The sequence below is a fragment of the Rhynchophorus ferrugineus genome, unplaced genomic scaffold, assembly GCF_030347505.1.
Source record: "Rhynchophorus ferrugineus isolate W39M unplaced genomic scaffold, kcgeb_rfMv2 rfM3, whole genome shotgun sequence".
Classification (NCBI taxonomy): Eukaryota; Metazoa; Arthropoda; class Insecta; order Coleoptera; family Curculionidae; genus Rhynchophorus; species Rhynchophorus ferrugineus.
In genome coordinates this window covers 29,267,487-29,289,298 of record NW_027472582.1, presented here as the reverse complement: position 1 = coordinate 29,289,298, position 21,812 = coordinate 29,267,487, and the positions used below count along the sequence as shown (strand labels likewise).

At 31.3% G+C, this 21,812-nt stretch overlaps 2 protein-coding genes across 4 annotated transcripts in view; both read right to left on the bottom strand.

The window, feature by feature from the left end:
- Positions 1-1,823: 1,823 nt before the first annotated feature.
- LOC143194111 (uncharacterized) lies at positions 1,824-10,079 on the bottom strand. Its single transcript, XM_076400687.1, has 9 exons — positions 9,735-10,079; positions 9,352-9,683; positions 9,099-9,288; positions 8,346-9,034; positions 7,924-8,281; positions 7,118-7,857; positions 6,122-6,857; positions 3,261-3,701; positions 1,824-3,149 (listed from the first exon to the last, which is right to left on the bottom strand). The coding sequence occupies exons 1-9, from the start codon at positions 9,946-9,948 to the stop codon at positions 1,930-1,932; spliced, it is 4,920 nt and encodes a 1,639-aa protein (XP_076256802.1). The 5' UTR covers positions 9,949-10,079; the 3' UTR covers positions 1,824-1,929.
- Positions 10,080-12,199: 2,120 nt separating this feature from the next.
- Positions 12,200-21,812, bottom strand: part of Glut4EF (Glucose transporter 4 enhancer factor) — a 162,476-nt gene continuing 152,863 nt past the window's right edge. For all 3 annotated transcript variants that reach the window (XM_076398218.1, XM_076398219.1, XM_076398223.1), the window contains 2 exons: positions 20,622-20,713; positions 12,200-16,211 (listed from right to left, as the gene is read on the bottom strand). In XM_076398218.1, the coding sequence (XP_076254333.1) occupies positions 15,857-16,211; positions 20,622-20,713 (447 nt within the window). In that variant the 3' untranslated portion in view covers positions 12,200-15,856. The remainder of the gene's footprint in view (positions 16,212-20,621; positions 20,714-21,812) is intronic.

Here is a 21,812-nt window from a genome sequence, read left to right as displayed (position 1 = left end):
TATCACTCTACATCAGCCAGTTCTCATTCTTATCATAAATTGACACCACATACAGATTAAAGGATATTTTTAAAACTTGCATATTCCCAAATTTTAATAATCCACGTGTAGAAATGCTCTGCTTAGTTTTAGAGCATGTAACTCCAATAAAGAGTGAAAACCGAAAAAGCCATTCCCAGCAATAGAATCGAAAAAGAAATCATATTCGAGGAAATCAAGCCAATTTGGAACTCATATGCTCTCAGATATTGTTATTCTCCATTCTTCAAATCATTCTGAATTATACTAATCTAATAATATTTTGACCCACTGAATCACTGTTCCTTTTACCATATGAGTCTGTAAAGATTGTACCTAAGACGCTGAAAACTCGGTTTCAAATATGAAAATATATCTATTCTATCAAGCCAGCGGCATGTAACAAGTATACTTGTAAATAAATCCTCAAATCATATTGAAATCTATGTATATAATCTGTATTACGTAACTAAGGTTAATAATGCAGATCATTCAAAATAGAGTTATCATTAATGCACCTAATAAAAGGCAATCTCTATTAATATTAGGAAATAAGCATCATAGAAGACTTATATACCAAGAATAAAATATTAAGATAATTATTCAGCACAGCAATCTAGTTGTCATTGGTCACTTCAAAGAGATCACTTGTTAGTAGTTAAGATAATATCGTAAATAAGCCCACTTGGTCCTCCTACTGTTGCGATAGCCGCGGGTTCAAATCCTGCTGGGGCATGCATGGTGTAAATTTATGTTTGTGATTGTTTAAAATTTGTAAATGTTCTAGGCAATAGTGTAAAATCCGACAAGGAAAATGTGATGCCAGTAACCAGGCTGGGTAAAGCAGAATGTCTCCTGGAATGATTTCTAAAGTTGTCATTCGCCAGTCGGTAGGCTAATGCCGAGAACAGGTGAAAAAAAAAAATAAAATAAAAAAAGTAAAAGAAATATTGTAATTAGATAAATAAGTTTAGGTGGGTATTAAGCTAAATTGTGTGTATATAGTAGAATATAAAATATATGTAGTAGATAGGTTAAATAAGGTTTTTGATTATTTTTATTTAGTTATTACAACGATTATTATGTACATATTTTATTTTAAAATGTTTTTTTGTGTTAAGTTTATATATTATTTTTTAATTTTTAGTGAGTTCATTATTTATTTTTTGAAGTCGGTTCAATTTTTTGGTTAAAAATATTCTATTTTCCTCTTTTTAGTGTTACATATTTACTCAATAAATTAGACAGTTATTTTATTTAATATTACAATGGGTAAGTCAAGTAAAGGTGTAGCCCGTATGAGGAAAAATAGGAATAAATAAAAAATGATTGAAAATAAAGAAGGTGATTTGACCAATGTCCTAACAACAACAAAAAGCTATTGTCCTGCCGGGAATCGAACCCGCTACCTCGATTTACGAGCTAAATGTTTTAACCATTACACCATAGAAGCAGTTGTCTACGATACTTCTACGAGGTTTTATATGCTATAGTTACTGCTTAAAAATCAAATTGAACGGCTTATACACTGAACGACTTTTTTAGATGAAAAATATGTGTAAACTTTGTATGTGCCCTTGAAATTTTAGTGTTTCGCTAGATTTCCCCCCTTCCCCCACCCCAACGAATCAAGATTTGATTCCAATGAGACCACCTCGGAAGTGCACTCTTTCGAATAAAAAAATAATTGTGAAAATTGACCCACAATTGACGGAGATATTCGCGAACAAACGTTTTCAGAACAAAAATGAGTAAAAATAAATATAATACAAAAAAATGGTATGGAAAATAAAGTACAAATCACATATAAACAAATAACTTTATTTTAAAATCTCTTTATTAAATATAACGATAAAATTGAATGTAGAGAGTGTAATAAATTAAATTAATTTTAGTAGCTAAAAGGCACCGTCAAATAAGACTCTTTGTCACGGAGTAGTCACCATCTAAAGTATGGAATGTATGTCGTTCTTGGCAATTCCTAGAATTACTGTTGTCACCTGATGTATTTCTGACAGATGATATATCTGATGTTCCAAGAAACAAGGGCTGATCATCCTTTGAGTTGCTAGTGCTTTTGCTAGATAAGACAGGAGTTGAAGTCCTACGCTTTGTTTTCTCTGCACTAGAATTATTCGGATTTATAGCAGATATTTCGGACATTTCTTGTAAGAAACTAACAGGACTAGAATCACACTTTAAACTACTCGACGAAATCTTCTTTAACATTTGTTTCTTTAAGAATTGCTTTAAGCTAACTTCACTGCAACTTGACTTTGAACTATCGTTTTTATTTAAACACACATTGCTAGAACTAGAGCTAGAGGTTAAAGCTAAAGCTTCTTGAGTTTTATGGAGTGTAGGTATGGCCCAGTCCATACCAATGCTACGAAGCATCGCTTCGATTGTTTCCATATCGCTGGATGAGCTTGATTTTTTTAATGAAGTAGAAGACGATAAACTGCTACAAGTCAAATCATTGCAAGTCAACGACCTGTTTGTATCACTATTATCTAAAGTCTTAAATGATTTGCTATCCAAAGAATTTTTATCGGATCCTGTATGTGGGGAAGCTTTGTTAGTATTATTAGAATCAACTTTTGTATTTTTACTTTGTGTTCCTTGACTTATATGACTTTTTTTACTTGTATCATCTTTTAGTGACTCTATTTCTGTGGCTAAACTCAAGTCACACATAACATCTTTTATAGGCGAAGTTAACATTTTTGAAGTATTTGGACTTAAACGAGTAGATAACTGACTGTCTGCTTCGGCTATAGTAGATAATTCGTGAGGTAGTAAAGATATATTTCCGTTAAATCTTTTCGCTGTAATTAAACCTTTGGAGGGTGGGGGACATTTCCTGCCAAATCCTCCGACTGAGTGCACTAATGGCTGGTCATCAGGCTGCTGTTCCAATATAGGCAACTTCGGTATATCCAAAAGTAAAGGTACAAATGGGGCTTCATTATTTGTAGTTGAAGGCACAGAAGGTTGAGGTAAAACTGGCAAGTCAGAAATTTCACTTTTGTAGCTTTCCGCTAAAAGTTTCCGTAAACGGCTTGTCAAATCATGTTCTGTTTGATTTGCTTCTTCATTATTGTTGTTAACTGTTAATACAGGCTGGCTTCCTAAAATCGTTATTATAAAATTAGTCATTATATATTATATTAGGTTATTATAAAATTATCAATAGATTTTAAAGGATATTAAAATGCAATTAAAACCAAATAGTTACATACCAGATTTATCAGATCTATCGCTGCTTTCTTTACTTTTACCATCATCAGTTTGCCTAAATCGTTTTAGTTTTTCTGCTAAACTCATATCAATGTCTATGAGTCTTCGATGAAGCTCTTCCTCATCGGTACTAACTGATGAATTAGTTTCTTTTGATTTTTCTCCAGATGGAGGAAATTCAAAATATCGAGTGGACCCATTCTTGTCACTAGTAGGCGTGTGTTTACCAGAGAGCGAATCTTTATCAGTACAAGTACATGATTCTACTGGAGATTTTTGCAACATTTGATACTTTTCCTCTCGAAGTTTATCAATCATAGAGGCTAAATTCGCTATACGCCTGGTACAAGAATCTGTGATATCGGCATATTGAGATGTAATACCGTCTGTAGCCTGGTTAATACCAACAGATATATCCTTCTTCGATATATTTCCGGTATGATCTAAAATAATAACAAAATCAAATGTTAGGAATACGAAACTACTGCATAATTTAATTGATTTAATTAATTTTCACTTCAAGTTTGAAATTCATCAACTCAAATTCTAAATCACAAACCCTTCACAAACTATTTCATTTATCTGTCCCTTACTAATTTTTGTTCAATAGAGCATAAGTTAACAAGACATACCGTTACATATATTTTCTCATTCTAATGTTAAAGAAGACGTAACAAGCCTTATAGTAAAGTCAATATATTTCTATTTGTCCAAATCTTAATATATAAAAGAGTCGGGTTTGTTCGACGTAACTGGAGAACGGCTGAACTGATTTTCATGGTTTTAGATTTGTTGGATTTGTCTCCGTTCCGAACAGCAGAATAACTATTAAAAACATTGGACAATTGACGAAAAAATAAAATAAAAGAAAAAACATTTTCCCAGACAAAATGTTGTGTTAAAATGACAATTGTTAAATCAATTGGTCTCACTTTTGCATCGCGAAAGTTGTCTGTTGTTTTGAAAATTGTTTTGTGTGAGTATTATTATTAATTATCAATAGTGCTGCGACCAGGAAGATCTAATATTTCCCAACAGAGCCGTAATGCAATTAGGCTACGGAACATTGCAAAACATTAACTGACGAAGAACGGCAAATTACTCGAGAAGACTGCTGCGTTGGTCTGACATTACTAACTACCAACTACTACCAACTGTTAATGTAGTCTGCTCAACATATCGTTCAACATGTCAAGAACTCAATTTGATTGAAAACGAGACTCATTGGAACATGACAATCCCTGAAGCAATTATTTCTGCATCTCCAAGTCAGATACGCACATTATTTGCTACCATCATTTCTACATACTTCCCATCTAAACCACGTGACCTGTGGAGTAAATACAAAGATAACAAGTCAGAAGATATGTTACATCGAATACGTGTCAATTCGAGGAATCCTAATATTGAGATGAATGAGGAGATGCATAACCAGACTTTGTTCTTGGTGGAATATATGTGTTACCTCATGTGTGGCAGTCTGTTAGTCTGGTTAGGAATGCCAGACATAAATTAGACCAATCAATTCAAATGAATGTACCCCTATTGGATCCAAAACAAAAGGAAGTCTATGATAGATTAACTAATACAATTGATGATGGCACAACAATGGCATTCATCATGCCATTGGTTTTGGCTAGTGTTCGTGCGAGATCCGAAATTGCGGTAGCAGTTGCTTCTTTGGAATAGCGGTCACATTCTTAGAAGAATGCCGACAGTTCATTCAGCATTAAAATTGCCATTAAATATTCAAACTACTGAACAACCGACATATAACATTACAAAACACTCTGCAATGGCAAACATTTTAGTCGCCGAACATCATTAGCTGAGACGAATGCATAATAGCACCAACGCGAGAATTTTTGGTGGTGCAATGATTTTACAATCTGGCGATTTGCACCAAACACTGCCAGTCATTCCAAGATCGACTGCTGCCGATGAAATAAACGCTTACCTCAAACACGTGGCGCTATGTGAAAAAACTTCAACTGACAGCAAAGATGAGAGTTGCATTGTTGAAAGCCTATTTGCTGAAGATTTCTCCAAGCAGTTGCTGACTATCAGAAAGTGAAATTGCAGAATCAAATCCTTGGTACTCTGCATTCATTCAAATATATTGACTGTGTAAGAAACGAAGACGAAGCCACTAATTATACAGATGAATTTTTAAACTCCTTGGATGTGCCTGGTTTACCAGCTTACAATTTACAATTGAAGGCTCGGTAGTCATCATGCTTCGAAATCTAAACCAACCAAAACTATGTAATGGAACGCGCTGGGTGATAAGAAAACTGATGAGTAATAAAAGGAAAAATTTTAATGGAAAAATTGTTTAAACGAATTCAGTTCCCGATTCGTCTTGCTTTCGCCATGACGATTAACAAATCACAAGGCCCATCCTTCACTGTTTATAGTCTCAATTTACAAAATTCATGTTTTCCCATGGTCAGTTAGATAAAAAAATTAGTTAGTTAGATAAAAAAAAATCAAAAAATTTCAAGAGAAATCACAAAGTGCTTCAATGAAGAGAATTAAACCGATTGAGATAGTTGATTATTGTACGCTTATATATTTTTTGAGTTATCTTTTCAAAGTACTGACCTTAATATTTATTTTATATTCATTGTATTACTTCCATAAAATCATAAATTTAGTTCAGCTAATAAGTAACACATGCATTGACTGTTAAGCGCCGGGTCAGCTGGTTATATAATAAATTTAAAATATTACCAGACAAAGTAAATATTGTTATATAACATAAAATCGTAAAAATCCTTTAAATGATTTTCTGATGAATAAAAATAATAAACTTCCAGAAAATTTATGCAATAAATAACATTTAAACATATTGAACACACACCTTTTACAGTTCCAGACCCATCCGAACTAGAATACAATGAATTTGGAGGTGGATGACTTTCATCTGGTGATACACTTGACTTTTTTGCTGCATCCAGTGCTTTAAAATTAATATATCGTACAATATTATGTAAAGCGGCAAGTGGATTATTTGATTCAGTTTCAATAATACTTTGACTAGGAGTTTGAACATCACTTGAAGATACACCTAGTTCATCAATACTGACTTTTGACATGCTTAGAAGCTTTTTGATATAATTTATTAATTGTAAATCGTTATTATTTAAATTTTGAGGAACTGCAGCTGAATGTTGATTTTCTAGCGTGGGCGATCTCCGAACGTTTCTTTGTTGAGGTTTTTTCCGAAGGTTATAAAATGACTGCTGACTGATCTCTGTACTAGCGGTGATATTTGGTCTAGAAAAATCCGGCGGACTCATATAGGAAGTACTTGAAGTAGACATTGAATTTTTACTCAAATGATCTTTCCAAGATTCGTCCCGAAGTTGTGGCCTTTGTTTTGTACTTCCATCTATTTCATGATCTACTTTCTTAGGTGGTATTGTAATATTGCTCTTTGCTCGTATTCTCTTTTCAGTTTCTGTAGCCACACTTTTGGTCACTACAGGTTTCTTGATAGGATCCTGCACCTCTTTATGAATTTTTGGGGAAATCTTAATCAATGTTTTCGGTGAACTTTTTTTATCCTCTTTAGGAGACTTTGACTTAATTTCACTCTAAAAAAAACATAAAATTACTATAAACATCAGTTAAACAATCCTTGGGATAGGATTGAAACATTACAAAATTACAATCTAATGAACAATTCTAATATAATGCAAGCAATTTCATTTCTCAAATTTTCAGTTTAAATAGACAAACTTCTTGAATAACTTAGTTCAATAAAAATTGTATTTTTATACTATTTGTCTATTAGTCAATGAAATAAAAATTTAACTATTTTTTCTACATAATTAAAATACTTATATTGCAATACCTGAATTTTATCAACCTTTTCAATCACCTCAGCTTTATCTTCTTTCTCAGCTCTAGTGCTTTTCAGTACTTCAACTTTAGGGCCTTGATCATCATGCAATTTAATAAATATTTTGCATAATTCTTCTGATGATTCTGTGTTTTCTTTATTACAATCACAAGGTGTATGCTTTTTATTACATATATTAAATACTTCTTTAGAAACATGTTGAACTGGAACATCTGTATTTACATTTAGAGTGCTAGTACTTGTAGATGTAGTTGATTTACTTTTTGCAACAGGTGTCGTCTGGGTACTCATGTTTTGTAAAACTAAAACTCCAGATCCATGTCTTCTTTGTTTAAAATCACTTTTCTTTTGTTTCTCTCTCAATACTTTTGTGTGACACTTGTTATCTGACTCTGTTCTATCATAGCTTTCTTCACTTTCTAATATATCTCTCTTTTTATATCTCTTTTGTTTGACATTTTTATGTTCCCTTTTACTTTCTTTAAAAGAGTTTAAATCAGAAATCAAAGCATTTATACTATCATCTTTAGGAAGTAATTTTATTTCATTTAATAATTGTTCTTTCTGCATTTTTAAACTTTTCAATAAGTGTTTCAATTTGGCTCTTCTATCTTCAGGGTTTTGTAATGTAAAGGCTCTAATTATTTCTTGTACTTCTTCAGTGGAAAACATAGTTTTAGGTTTAGAGCTCTCATCCCAACTACCCAAATGTAAAACTCTAGAATCATCTCCTACAATGCATATAAATAATAATAATTTCATAATTTCAAATGATTCCATAAAAAACGATTAATTACCTTCTAATATGTGGAATGGCTCTTCCGAATTTAAAATATTAGGTTTTTTACTTGGTAAAGTAACAAGTTTTGGTTTAATATCAGGAATTTCTCTTAAATAGACATTCTCTAGTCTAGCTTGTTTTTGGTTCTCACGCTCTTGAAGTCTTTGTTCAGACATATGATATTCTGGCTTGTCAGTACCAATTTGTGCTATATTTTCCTTTCTTTGCAAAATTGGTAATTTTTTCATCATTTCTTCATAACTCCTCTGGATTTTTTCCTTTTCTAACGCATTTCTACCTCTAATTTGGGCTTCCTTATCTCTTTGTTTAATTTTTTTCTGCCATTCTACTTCTGATACAGTGTTTGGCAAAACCTACAAAAGCATATTTTAAAATTCATAACATAGTTACATATATATATATATATATATTGCATACCTCAATACTGTCTGCGGTAACTTTCTCAACATGTGAATTTGATGCTACATCTTTCTCAAATCTATTTGGGAAATCATAATAATGTACCTTTTGTTGTTCTGTACCATTAGCAATAAACAGTCCTGATTTACCCACTTCTTTTAGTTTAACAGCTGGTTTTGTTGGTATTTCAGTTGTTTTTATCATTTCAGATGAGTTTTGTGAAGTATGTTTTATTATTGAAGATGAAGCTCCTCCTGTATTAGAATGTTTTTTATCAACATTTTCCACAAGTTTATATTTGCATGGGCAATTCTTTGATAATTTTGAACACATACATTCATCACTACTAAGTTCTAATGGATCTTTTTCAGGTATCTTGTCTATTTTATTATACTTTGATTCTGGTATTACTGCTTGATGTTTTTTCCTTTTATCTATGTTAACTTGGGTAACAATATTGTTATCAAAATCACAAAAATCTGGTTCTAAGGCTGTCAACTTCCTTTGTCTAATTCTATCAGATATTCTTGTATCTAATGGTAGTTCACTTGTTTTATGTTTAAACTGTTCTATTTTATCATGGTGTTCTGCAAGAACTTGGTGATAGGGTTTAAATTTTGTTTGTGTATGCATTAATGGGGATAAATCCTTTTCCTCATCAGCATTGTTGTTATGAGACTCATTAACATTTGTAGAATTATATTTATCTAAATAAGTAAATATATTTTTAAAAATATGTAAAACATTTTTATACTCAATACAAGATTTTACCTTCAGGGCAAATATCTGAAGATGTGTGTTCCTGCGAACTCTCAGAACATTCACACAATTCTTCCTCACTTGAGTCAGACTGTTCTTCAGGTATATCAGACAGCTGATTTGGTAGTGCCACATTATCACTCAATTCTGACTCAGATGGGATTGTGATATCAATATTAGCAGAAGGTTTCTTCTTTTTACACTGAAAATACAAAATTAATCATATAATGTTATAAACCATATTTGAGAATTTCTATACAAATACCTTTGATTTAACATAATTCTTTTGCTTATTAATTGATGAAATTACACTAGCTCTTGTGTTTTCTATATCCCTAACAATTTGTTTCTGTTGTATTGGCATAGCCTTCCGATAATTCTCTTCATTTTTTTGTATTTGTAATTTAGTAGCAGCTGCCTTACCTCTATCCTTTGCTTGTTTTTCATTTTTTAATTGCTGTTGTTTTAATAAAGATTCTTCATCTAATAATTCTTGAGCACTTTTGTGACCTACCCCAATTTCATCTAAAGCATTTCTATATTGATTCTGTAGCTCTAATAATTTCCGATTTTGCCAATTTTTTAATTTCTCTTTTCCTACAATTTTAATATATTATAATTATAATATACTGATGTAAATCCCATTACCTTCCTTTTCTAGTTCACCCATTTGCTTTCTCTTTTCTTTTTTCACTTTATTCCTAACATTTTCAGCAAGTTCTTTTGATTGCTGACGAACTTGTTCTAATCGCATTAGCCTCCTTTTTTCAAATTCCTTTTTCTCATTATATGGATCGAATGTAACCATTTTCCCCCGTTTTATACTCACGGGATTACCAGTCACTGTTACATTTATTGACATTTTTATTCTTTATGACCCAATATATATCATAAAAACATATTGCAACAATTTAACAAATACTATATAAAATAAAAACCAATTCAAATAATAAACTATTAGTACTGTACGGAACTGATATAGTATAAACAAACCATTTAATATAAATTTGAAGTTTATATGACAGTTATGACATACAACCTAATTATAATAACGGTTTAAATTAGTGTAATTCGTTTATGAATGATTTAATAAAATATTATTAATTATGGCAAGGTAACTGAGATATTTCATATCAAATCGCCGATATAAGATGAAGAATGAAATAATGTTGGGAATAATTGGAAAAGTAATGTTAGAGTATGGAGAGTTGCATAAAAATATTAGTTAACATTTAAGATTCAGGCAATTTATGACGGACATCTAGTGGTAGTGAGAGTTAATTGAAATTCATTATTATATAAATATATTCTAAAATACATATATAAATATATGTATATAAATATATGTATATATATATATATATATATATATATATATATATATATATCATGAAACTAGATTCGGTAGAAGTATTTATCCTACAAAATGGTACTTATTAACTTATAGTAATTAATTAATTGGATTCAAAATTTAAGAACTAAGTTATTATATATTTATTTTTAATTTAATAGCTTTGGAAATGTTTTTCTTTTTTTGTGTCGTTGTTTCAAAAGATTATAAGAATTAGTAGAGTTTACTTTTTATGTCACTTTGAAGATAGACTATAAATAAAATTCCCTTTGCACCCTTGGAATACCTAACACTAACATTAGTACTTCCCATTGTCCACATATACGATCGACACTTACAACGGACACTACAATTTATGGATGCAAGAATTATAGTTATAACAGAGCTGTATTTTTAGTTTTACTGTTGATCTATAAGATGTTAATATTTTTTCATATAAAACGGCTGATACGACACTGGATCTAGGATCTGGTGACGTGATGTAGCGAATGTTCTGTTTATATTCCTTTTAACGTAACACCCTTTGGTCTCGTTTATACGATAAGATTGTTAAGATAGGATGGAGTTGGCAGTATTGTCTCTGCCATCAGTTTGAATAAAAAAGTTAAATTAATTTTCATGCAGAAAGCAGGTAAAAGGCTGCTTCAATATGTCGAAATTTTGGAGCGTTTTGTGAGCATAATTAAATCGTCATATGGTCAAATAATCTCTGGCCGTATTGTTTGGTATACCAATCTGGGCAATAAGAAGCACGGAGATAACAGCGTGTCTCGCAACTTAAGATCGGCACCGCAATAATTCCATGGCTGGATAACGTCACGTACCTAGGTCTTCACTTCGACCGGCGGTTCGGTTGGCATTCCCAAATTCAGAAAGCAATCCAAAAAGGTTCGGGGATAGCAAACCTGCTATCTTCTCTGATCTGCCCTTCTAGCAGACTTCCCATCTGCATCAAATGCTTATTTTACAAGATGTTACGGATCTAATGTCTACTTCAAGTTTGTTACACCCAACCAGGTCAAACGGCTTCAAGTTTTCCAAAATAAGTTCCTCAGGAGAATATTAAACGCTCCATGGTTTGTCAGAAATAATCAAATTTATAGGGAAACTGGTACTCCAGAAATCAAGCACTTCATATCTCAATCATTCCACAAACAACAACTCAGCTCAAGTTCTTCTGAAAACGCGCTTGTTCGCGAGCTGGTCGACATGCTGGGATCTTAGCAACGCGTCACCGCCAAGCTCCCCCTTTTTCCAGGCTGAAACGACCTCATCCGTCGCTACAGTCATAACTTTTGCCCCCATACAACAGTACCTAGTTGTGTGTTAACTCAGGTTCGCGAATCAATAGAATCGCCGGGCCCTCGTGCCCAATAACGGCTGCCCGATCAGCGGGTGCCATATCCCCAAATTTAATGCAGTAGCAGTAGTGATCCACAGGGGTCAACTGTGAGGCGGTTTCGGTTTAGTGTATTGGTAAGCCCAGAGGCAGTCCCACATAACCCGGTCCAACTTGTCACTCCAGGGCAAGTCTCCGCGACCAGGTATGCGTCATGCATTCCACCGCCTGGTTTTTAGGCCAGAACAAAAAGAAAGCACGGGGATATACCCCAGGAGTTATCTATAGAATGTATTTTATTCCTAAATACAGTTAGAATGTTTTTCAAAATATCCATAGAAAATTTTCTACTTTTATGTTGAAGTATCCTGAAGAACTAATTAATTTAATTTTTAAATTTACTCCAAATTAAAGAAAAAACACTTTTTATGATAATATATAGGATTTATTAATAAATTTAATTGAAAAAATCGGCTTTTACGAGGATATATGATTACACGCTTACATTATAATTTTATATTTAAAACTTAATACCCTAAAGGAATTGAAACATAAGTAATATAAAGTGTTCTAAATTAGTTATGTATCTTAAACTATAGACATAATGCAAAACTTAACAATATAATATTACAAAAACGAAAGTTATTGTATATGAATACTATGAAAAATAAATTATGTAAACACATATATTTTGGTATCTTATTAAAATTCAATCATCAGTGAGTTATGGATAAGAGTGAAATTCGTTTCAGATGTCCGACCACTTAGCACATTTTGAACATAAAATTAAAAATACTACACTATAGTTCATTTTTATTTTACACATAAGTCTTATGGATGTAGTCTCAAAGAAATGATGTATCTATAAACACGGCTAACTAAATTAATTGAAAAACACTTGATGGAAAACTGCTATGATATAAATAAACATATCTGGCTTATTTGACTAACTATTTACAGAATTTTACTAAATGGATTAGAATTGTTTATATTTTGAATAAGTTGAGGTAGAATTTCTTGAAGACCGAATTTACTCACACATTTTAGTTTCTTTATTCAATAAGCAACTCCGGCCTTGTGTCTCTTTGGGTTTAGGTGTCTTTGTTTACTGATATCATGCAGTTTTGTTACTATGGATTTTTTACTTAACTGAAAGACAGGGTAATGATGATGGTGGGTTAATATGTACATGTAAACTAAAATCAAGTTAAATTATCAGCGTTGTTTGGATATGGCTTTACAGGATTTTTATGTTATTACAAAGAACATCAACTCAGTCGCTTGGTGTTGTTAATTTTAAGAATATATATTAATTCCAAATGACTCAAGCCTTTAACACAATGTAAAAGAATTAGTAGCAGCGTTTTAGCTCGTTTCATTATCATTCCTTTAAATGTGATATCGTCGATCGATATTGAAAAAATCAATTGATATTAAATAGTACATCTAATGCGAACAATACTACGTTATTACTATGAAAAATCCCTCCAAGCTCGTTCGTTAAATCTAATTAATTTATGTGCAAAAACATTGATTTTCGGTCATCATATATAAGAATATACTAAAATATACATTTAATGACATACCACTATATATAGAAATAATAAAGTAATTAGTAGTACAATCCAACTGGCAAAAATTATAATTTACCATAAGAGGTCTACAATTAATGATGAATAAAAAACAATGTTATTGCTTGTGAAGCATTATAGTTACAACTAAAACGAACCAATAAATGAATACAAAATGTCCACAATACACTAAAATAAACACATTTTTGGTGTACACTTTTTTTGTAACGTACCACACAGATGTTTAATCACGGTTATAAATACCGATAACTTTTTATGTTCATGTTGTAGTTGCTTTATGCTTTATCTTTTGATACCATTAAAATGTGTTTTAATTATAAAATAATTTGTTATATCACAACCAGCTTAATGTAAAATTTATAGACAAATCATCGAAATTTAATAATGCATTTTCAGTAGTTGATTTTATATTAAAATAAAACAATTAAAGAATTGAAACAAAATGATTTCTGAAGAGCAAGAGGAATCCACTGACCTGTTTGTTATTTTAGTATTTTCACGTGATATTTAGGGTAAGTAAGAAATGATTTTGTCATGAGGTAAAACTTAACATACTTAAAATAAATTAACAACAAAATATACACAAATATAATTAAAAAACGATAATATTTCTAATAAAAAACATATTAACTGCGGCTGCGGAAATGTGGTACGGTACCTAGACATTAAAAGTGCACCAGGTTAAAAAATATCTCTTAGTGTTTTGCATAATGGAAATAATCGATTATTTTGAATTGCATAATAGTAACATTATATTCGATTATATGCCAGTATCTAGTCCTAAATTATGGCTATGTAGGTTAAAATGTTAAAAACTGGAGACTAATTTCCGATCTATCATAAAACGCAATCCTTCAAACTCTAAAATAATTGTTTACTTCCATTAAGTGCAACACTAATTATTAATGATATTAAACGGTGGTAAGAATGTCAAAAAAACGTGGCTCAACAGAGTTTAGGGAAACTAAGCATATATATAATAATAGATTTTATCGTTCTCTGTGTGCCTCTGATGAGCACTGTTTTTTAAATATATCATACATACCACATTATGTTTAAGATAAAATAAAACTACATAAGTTAAAAGAGGTTATTTTGCATTAATGGAATTTTACAAACACCAAAAGCATATAGTTATTGTTACGTTAAAAATGGCAGTTAGCTATATACTTGTCTCTGGATTGTAAGACTACTAAATGGTGATGGAAAAGAACAAGGTAATGCAAACCTCGAACAAGACAATCTGAAACTATTAACAATCTATGATCCCGAGCCAAGTACAACTTACTTAAAAAGAAAAATGTTTTCTCAATATGGCTTAAATATCCTACAAACTGATTTGATTCATCAGTCTGACTGTAAGGTAAGGTAGCGCGACGTTCACAATAAATATTTTTGAGATCGTCTCATATAATTATTTGATTTTGGTAGGAAGAAAATACCAGGAAAAAGGCTCCCCGTCCAACAACCATATATTTGCTCGTATAAAATATTAACTTTAATTCTATGTTAAATCAAAACAAACATTACAAATATTTAGGAGCATTATTCTTAGTGAATATTAGAAAAATAAGTCACATATAACTTTTATATATAATCTCAAAATTGGGCAACAATAACTACAACACAACGAAAAGATAACGATGCCGATTATTCTTAATGATAATACAAAAATTGATTGCCGAAAATGTTACAATTAATTTTTCCCCAGTCGATATTTTTATTCAGGTTAGCGCAGGAAGAGTTTTTAAAAATGGACATGATTCACCAAAATAGATTTCATACTGACGAAATATATTAAATCAGTTCACTGAGTATTACTGTTCTATTCACTCTTGTTGAATGTCACATTTTGTTTAGTCAATAAAAGAAGCATAGGCCTTAAAAATCAGTACCATTTAATGGCGGTTAGAATGAACCATATCCAACGTAACAATTTACGATTATTATTTTGGCAGTGTCAAGTATTTAAGTACTATTCGACAGTACTTTTGTCATGAAATGAGATCATTTTCACTGACATCTAACTGTTTTTTTTTATTGCTACAATGCGTTTTTTTATTATTGACTGATCGATTGAGAGCTATTACGTCGAATGTACTGAGCAAATTTCTAAGTCATTGTTAAAACGTCACATCGACCAACGTAATGTAAGAGTGTCCGTGACGTCTTATGCTAATAACACAAAATATATCACGATTTTATACTCCTACATTAAAAAATCAACGGCAACGTCAAATGACGTTAAATGATCTGATTCCACGTTGTTTCTTAGAACCAACTAAATCTTCCTGGCTGGTACCCGAAATTTGAGAACACAGTTTGCTTGCATGTAAGTCTCTTGTACTTTCAATTGTTGAGATCGAGGGCTCAACGCGTTCGAAGCCCCGCTATTATTTGTTAAGGATAAAAGTCATCTTCAGAAAGAACACGTGGACACACTACGTAATCCATGGTAGTCATTTATACTGAGTGATAGTTAATTAATTCAGTCGCCGAAACGGGAGCACGCCTTCTTCCATTTACATTGCGTGCACCATTGATCTTTGTGCTCCATACCGTAGACCTTTCTGCACTTTTTGTTTTCGCCCCGGATCCTACGCGGTGAATGGGGCACCTTAGGGCTGTGTGGACGCGGTGACAGCTTCGGCAGCTTGTGGGGGCTTTGAGGAATGTTGGTGGAGGCCGTAAATAAAGATTGTCTGATGCTTCCGACTAGTTGACGTTGATAGTCGGGGTCCTCGTGTGGTGGACGGGCCATGTCGCGATGAGACAATGTTGGTGGCGCATTGGGCGGCTGCACTAATTCGTCGTAGTAAAAGTCTTCTTCACTATGTAAAGCCCTGAAAAGGATAATTTTTATTAGTTTGTATACATACAATATTAAGAATATTTTAACAAGTTTTATAAACGACAATGACTGGAAATTTATATAACAGTTCAATTGAAAAGTTCCCGGCCTACGATAGTAAAACACATTTTTTGACAAAATTAGTTTTTTTATTAATTAGTTATTTTTATTTTTTTTTAATTATTTATTTTACATAATTCCCTTCAAGGGTGATAATAATTATAGTGACCCTTCAACTTGTCGATGTTTATAGTACGATTTATCCTTTGCTTCAAAATATGCCTCAGTTTCGGCGATCACCTCTTCATTTGACGAAAATTTCTTCCCAGGGAGCATTCTTTTGAGATCTGAGAATAGGAAATGGTCGCTGAGGGCCAGATCTGGAGAATACGGTCGATGAGGAAGCAATTTGAAGCCCAATTCATAGATTTTTGCCATCGTTTTCACTGACTTGTGACACGGTGTCTTGGTGACGTTATCTTGATAAAGCAGCACTTTCTTTTTCTTCAAATGCGGCCGTTTTTCAGCGATTTCGTCCTTCAAACGATTAAATAACGTTATGTAATAGTCGCTGTTGATGGTCCTTCCTTTTTTAAGGTAGTTAATGAAAATTATTTCATGCGCATCCCAAAATACAAATGCCATAATCTTGCCAGCCGAGTGTTTTCTCACGCTTTAAAGCGGGTTCATCGTGTGCAGTCCACTCGGATGACTGTCGATTGGACTTCGAAGTGAAATGATGGAGCCATGTTTCATACATTGTCAGATATCAATGCAAAAACTCGGGTTTATTACGCTTGATCATTTTCAAACACTACTCCGAATCATCAACTCGTCGTTGTTTTTGGTCAAAAGTGAGCTAGCGCGGCACCCACTTGCACACAGCTTTCTCATACCTAAATATTCGTGAATGATACGATGTACACGTTCAGTTGATATCTTTAGAGATTTATTAATTATTAATATATAGCTATCTTAAAGTGTTCAAACTAATCAGAAAGCCTTGTGTCTCTTTTCAGCTAGAATAAAATGAGAAGAAAAATATTGTCTGTGGCAAGCAATACATTAAACATCTTGATGACGTATGTACAAATACACTTTGAATAAACTATATATTAATGCGGTAACATGGCAAAGTTCTGACGTCATCAATTTTGATGACGTGCATTGGCTATTTTATTGGATATACTATATAACACACATAGTATTACTCTTAATTTTAGCTTACTTAGTTGAATTTAATTTCCATTTGGAAAATACATATTGGTGTGTTTGTTTCGCATTTGTTTTTCTTGTGTATTAATGCAAATATAATAGAACAGTAGTAATAAATTAATTTGTGAATTAAGATTGTGCTAAGGGTAACTAATGTAAGATGTAATAAAATACAAAACAAAAATCAGAAAATAGTCGTATCTACATTTTTAAGATAAATAATTAGGGTTACAATAATTAATTTAAGATCGATATGTTGGCAAAAAATGTTAATTTGCGAGTTTTTTTAAATAATAAATAAATAAAGAAAAGGTACGTATTTCTACAAAAAGTTTTTTATTGTTATAAAAAATGAGGCTTCAGAGTTTTATATAATTCTCAAAAGAGATTTATTTTTTATGGCGCCAAGGTAAGTACAACCGTTATTTCTTTGTGTTCTAGAAATATTTTTAGAGTTTGTCTTATTTTAGACGTATAATTAAGACAGCAATGTACAGAGATAAATATTCAATTATGTCAGTTACGTAACCTCCAGAAGAAGTAAGTCGTTCAGCTTAAGTTTAATTTAAAAACTCCAACTAACGGAATTATTTTGTATCGCCCATGGCTACATTAAAAATTTTGTAGTATTCACATTGTTTACCGGAATTAATAGCGGTTCAAGGGCAAATACTGAAAACCTTGTTATTTCAAACAACCACAGTATACAAGATTAAAATTTCGTTTAGCGAAAACATCGGTTTTTACTTCTAAATAATAATATATTTTAAAAAGACGGTCTTATTTTAACCGAGCAAACTAATCCACCCTGACATAAACGATTTTTGAACACAGTACGCCAGACTGTCTAACCCACATACGCTTTATTGTTGGATTCTAATTTGTATGTTAATGTATTACGCAATGGTTTTGGACGCTATACCTACTGGCCTTGATTTTTGTTTGTCTAAGTTTCTTTATCATCTAAATTGCAGCAGCATTATTTTTGATTGCTGTTAAATCGGAAAACGTTTTTTTATTTGTTTGGTCGACTACCTAATGACGTTAATGTGTTTGAAAGGAAATTATTAAAATTATTCTTGGAGAATATTTATTTCTATGTACACAAAGAATTATTTATCAAAAAGAAATGATTCTATAGTAGATCGTATGATACAATAACAGGAGTTAAATAAGTGTCATATCAAGTAAATTGGCTCACTATCTTACCATTTATCATTTGTACCATTGTTTGTGATTTACTGTAGAGAATATGAAATACAAAGGGCACTGAACGAAACGTACTATGCTAATTCTATACGTGCAGTAAACCTATACGTGTTTTTTATATTTTTTGGAGTGGATCAGTCTATATCGAGTTTTCATTTTACTTGCTGACACCTTATCCCACGTATTAATATATTTGATTTTTTATGTCGTTTTTTACTAGTTTTATCTCTAATAAATTTTGTTTACATTACCCAACTATCTTTTGTGGTTATATATTTTGTTATTATATTTTTATTTCTTTATGGCAATTTCTGATCTCTTCTATTTTGTTATTATAATTATATCTACTTCTATTTCTCATTCTTATTCTACATTCGTTCTCTATTATTTTTATTGGATCCGTTCATACTATTCTCGCCACTTCTTTTTGTTTGTCTTGATCTGCTCTGACATTCACATTGCCTTTGCTCCATACGTTATTATCGGTATTATGTCGTACACTGTTTAGTGTAGATTGCGTCCTCTATATTCGTAATTTTCGATTCTCATTCTTGTTTTCTCGTTGTTTTTGTCAGTTCTACTTTTTAAGTAAAATTTATAATTTGTTAGTTTGGCTTGTTTTTATATAATTTTTTTTAAGAAGCTCTGTATTTTCTTTCTTTATATATTAACTAGATTATAAATTACGATACCATTACGCACAATAATATTCTATTAATAATGTTGGTTTTATTATGTAAAATAAGTGTTCCTAACATGATATTAAATTGTGTTCTTATTTGTTCGTTAACTATTGGTGTATCTTTTTTACTAAGGTTGATTTGGACTGGGCTGCTTAACGGACGATTTGATTTATTTTAGAAACCATGCAAGACATATGGTGTTACCTAGCTTGATTACTGGCACAGCCGGCATTATTTTCCTTGTCACAATTAGAAACAATAACAAACATAAATGTACAACCATGTCATGGTAGGACCTATCGCCTTGGTCATTGTGGCCGATCAAATTTATTGTTTACCTAATAAATTATAATTAAAATAAAATTATTAATAAAAAAACGCGGTTATACTGTCAGAGTTTCGTCCTTCTTAATATTCTTTTATTTTATTATATTCTTATTATTTCAAAATAAAATATTTTGTTCTGATGTTTTATATTATTTATCGTTATATCTTATTTATTATAATTAATTCATTGAATAGTTGAATCTTCATCTGGCAATTTATATCTGTTATATCAAAAACTCAATCAAGGGCAAATTAACACAGATATCTCTAAAATTGAAATGTGCAGTTTCCATTTTTTAAGTTTAAACTTTAGAAAAATCCGACAAGGAATAACCAGTACCCAGTAATCAGGCTGGGTGGGACTGGATATCTTCTGGGATGGTCTCTAAGTTGGTCACTGGCCAGTCGGTAGGCTTAATGCCGAGGACCGTGTTTCGGAACCCATCTAAAACTGTAGATCCAGTCCAAATAAACTCTCGTTGGTAAAAAAAGACTCTATTGCTAAATTATATCACATATAGTTTATGACCAAGAAAACACTATAGTACTTTCAATGTAATTCTATAAAGATATTACCTTTATAATCTTATTATCTATAGTGTATGTATAATAATTATTTTTAATCGACATTTTTTGCATAACAAATTGTTCAATAAGATTTGTGGAATGATTACTATTGTATTTGTTTTTTGTAATATTTGTCATTTTGCAAACATTTACACTTCTGACTAATCTAAAAATGTATAAAAATAATCTCATTTTATTATTTTATTAGTAATGATGGAATCAATTGCTCACATAACTTTTTTAAAACTACAATTTCAAGCAATATATGTAATATATATAAGCCTGTAATGTAATCCTATGACAAATAAAACGAGAAACTTAACAGCGCCATCTCTGAACGAATACTTTGCACAGCCTATTGTTTATTAAAGTCATATTAATTAATAACAATTGAATCTTACTTATGCTCGGTTCTAACATGTTCCTTGGCCTCGCTGCGTATCTTGAAGATCTTTTTACAACCTCTATAGATGCATTGAAAAACACGTGTATTCTGAAAATGAACGAAAATCATGTTATACATGTATAGTCATCAATCTAAAGTTCTATAAATATTTATTAAATAGAATCTAAATAAAAAAATTTATTGACAACAATTATATATATGATCAAATCAGGTGGGCATTCAAACAAAACAAACCTAAAATATGTTTTTGTGTCTGTCGTGTCAAAGCTTCATTATACGCATTGTTTACGTTCTTTTCATTATTAATTCGTATAATGCCAATGGAATGGCAACATCGCTTTTCTACTACACGGCGGTTGTTTCGCTCAAATATCCATATACTATAAGGATCAAAGTCGAGCGAATCCTTTGTCCTTCGTGCATATTCCCCCCGAGCAGTGCTATTTTAGTACTCCCCTGTTGTCAATGTTCTTTAAAAAAATGTTATACCATAAATGACAAGGATTAATGTAAAGTTCCTATAATTATTATTCCGATGGACAAATAAGAATGAATAAATAACATAGGCAATAAGAAAGGTTTCTTGATTGAAAAACTGTGCTGGTTAGACTAAAGTGACAGTGAATTTTAAAATAGAATCACAATAAAGGTTATTATTTGGACTAGACTGGATTATTCTGTAGTCTTCTATTCAAAACTGACATATATATATATATATATATATATATATATATATATATATATATATATTTAATTAAAAACAGCTGGCAGGCTGTCTAGAGAAGAATGCTTTCAGTTCAACTGAGATGAATATAATACTAATGTGGTTTTTGACAATTGTTTTAATAACAACATTCTAAATTTGATGGTGACGTGATTTTACAATACAAATATCTCATATTGTTGCCAAAACAGTTATTAATTTGATAAATTCATATTTACATTTACTAATTTACTATGGATAACAGCTTTGTTTTCTATGGAAAATGTTGGTTTTGTTTATTGTTTTTGAACGTATTAATTGATTCGTTATCAGTTAAAATATTAATGCTTAATATATCAATGAAGTTAGTATAAATATTTTAAAAAATGTGTTACTGTTCTTTACACAATTTCCGTTATCATAAAAAAGTATGTACCGTTAAGAACAGATAGCTATCGATCGTAGCTTTTACGAATTTATACA

Coding starts and splice junctions, on each gene's coding strand:
- LOC143194111 (XM_076400687.1), bottom strand. CDS start 9,948: ATGTCAATAAATGTAACAGTGACTGGTAATCCCGTGAGTATAAAACGG. Junction 9,684..9,734: donor GGGTGAACTAGAAAAGGAAG/GTAATGGGATTT, acceptor TTAAAATTGTAG/GAAAAGAGAAATTAAAAAAT. Junction 6,858..7,117: donor AAAAGGTTGATAAAATTCAG/GTATTGCAATAT, acceptor TGTTTTTTTTAG/AGTGAAATTAAGTCAAAGTC.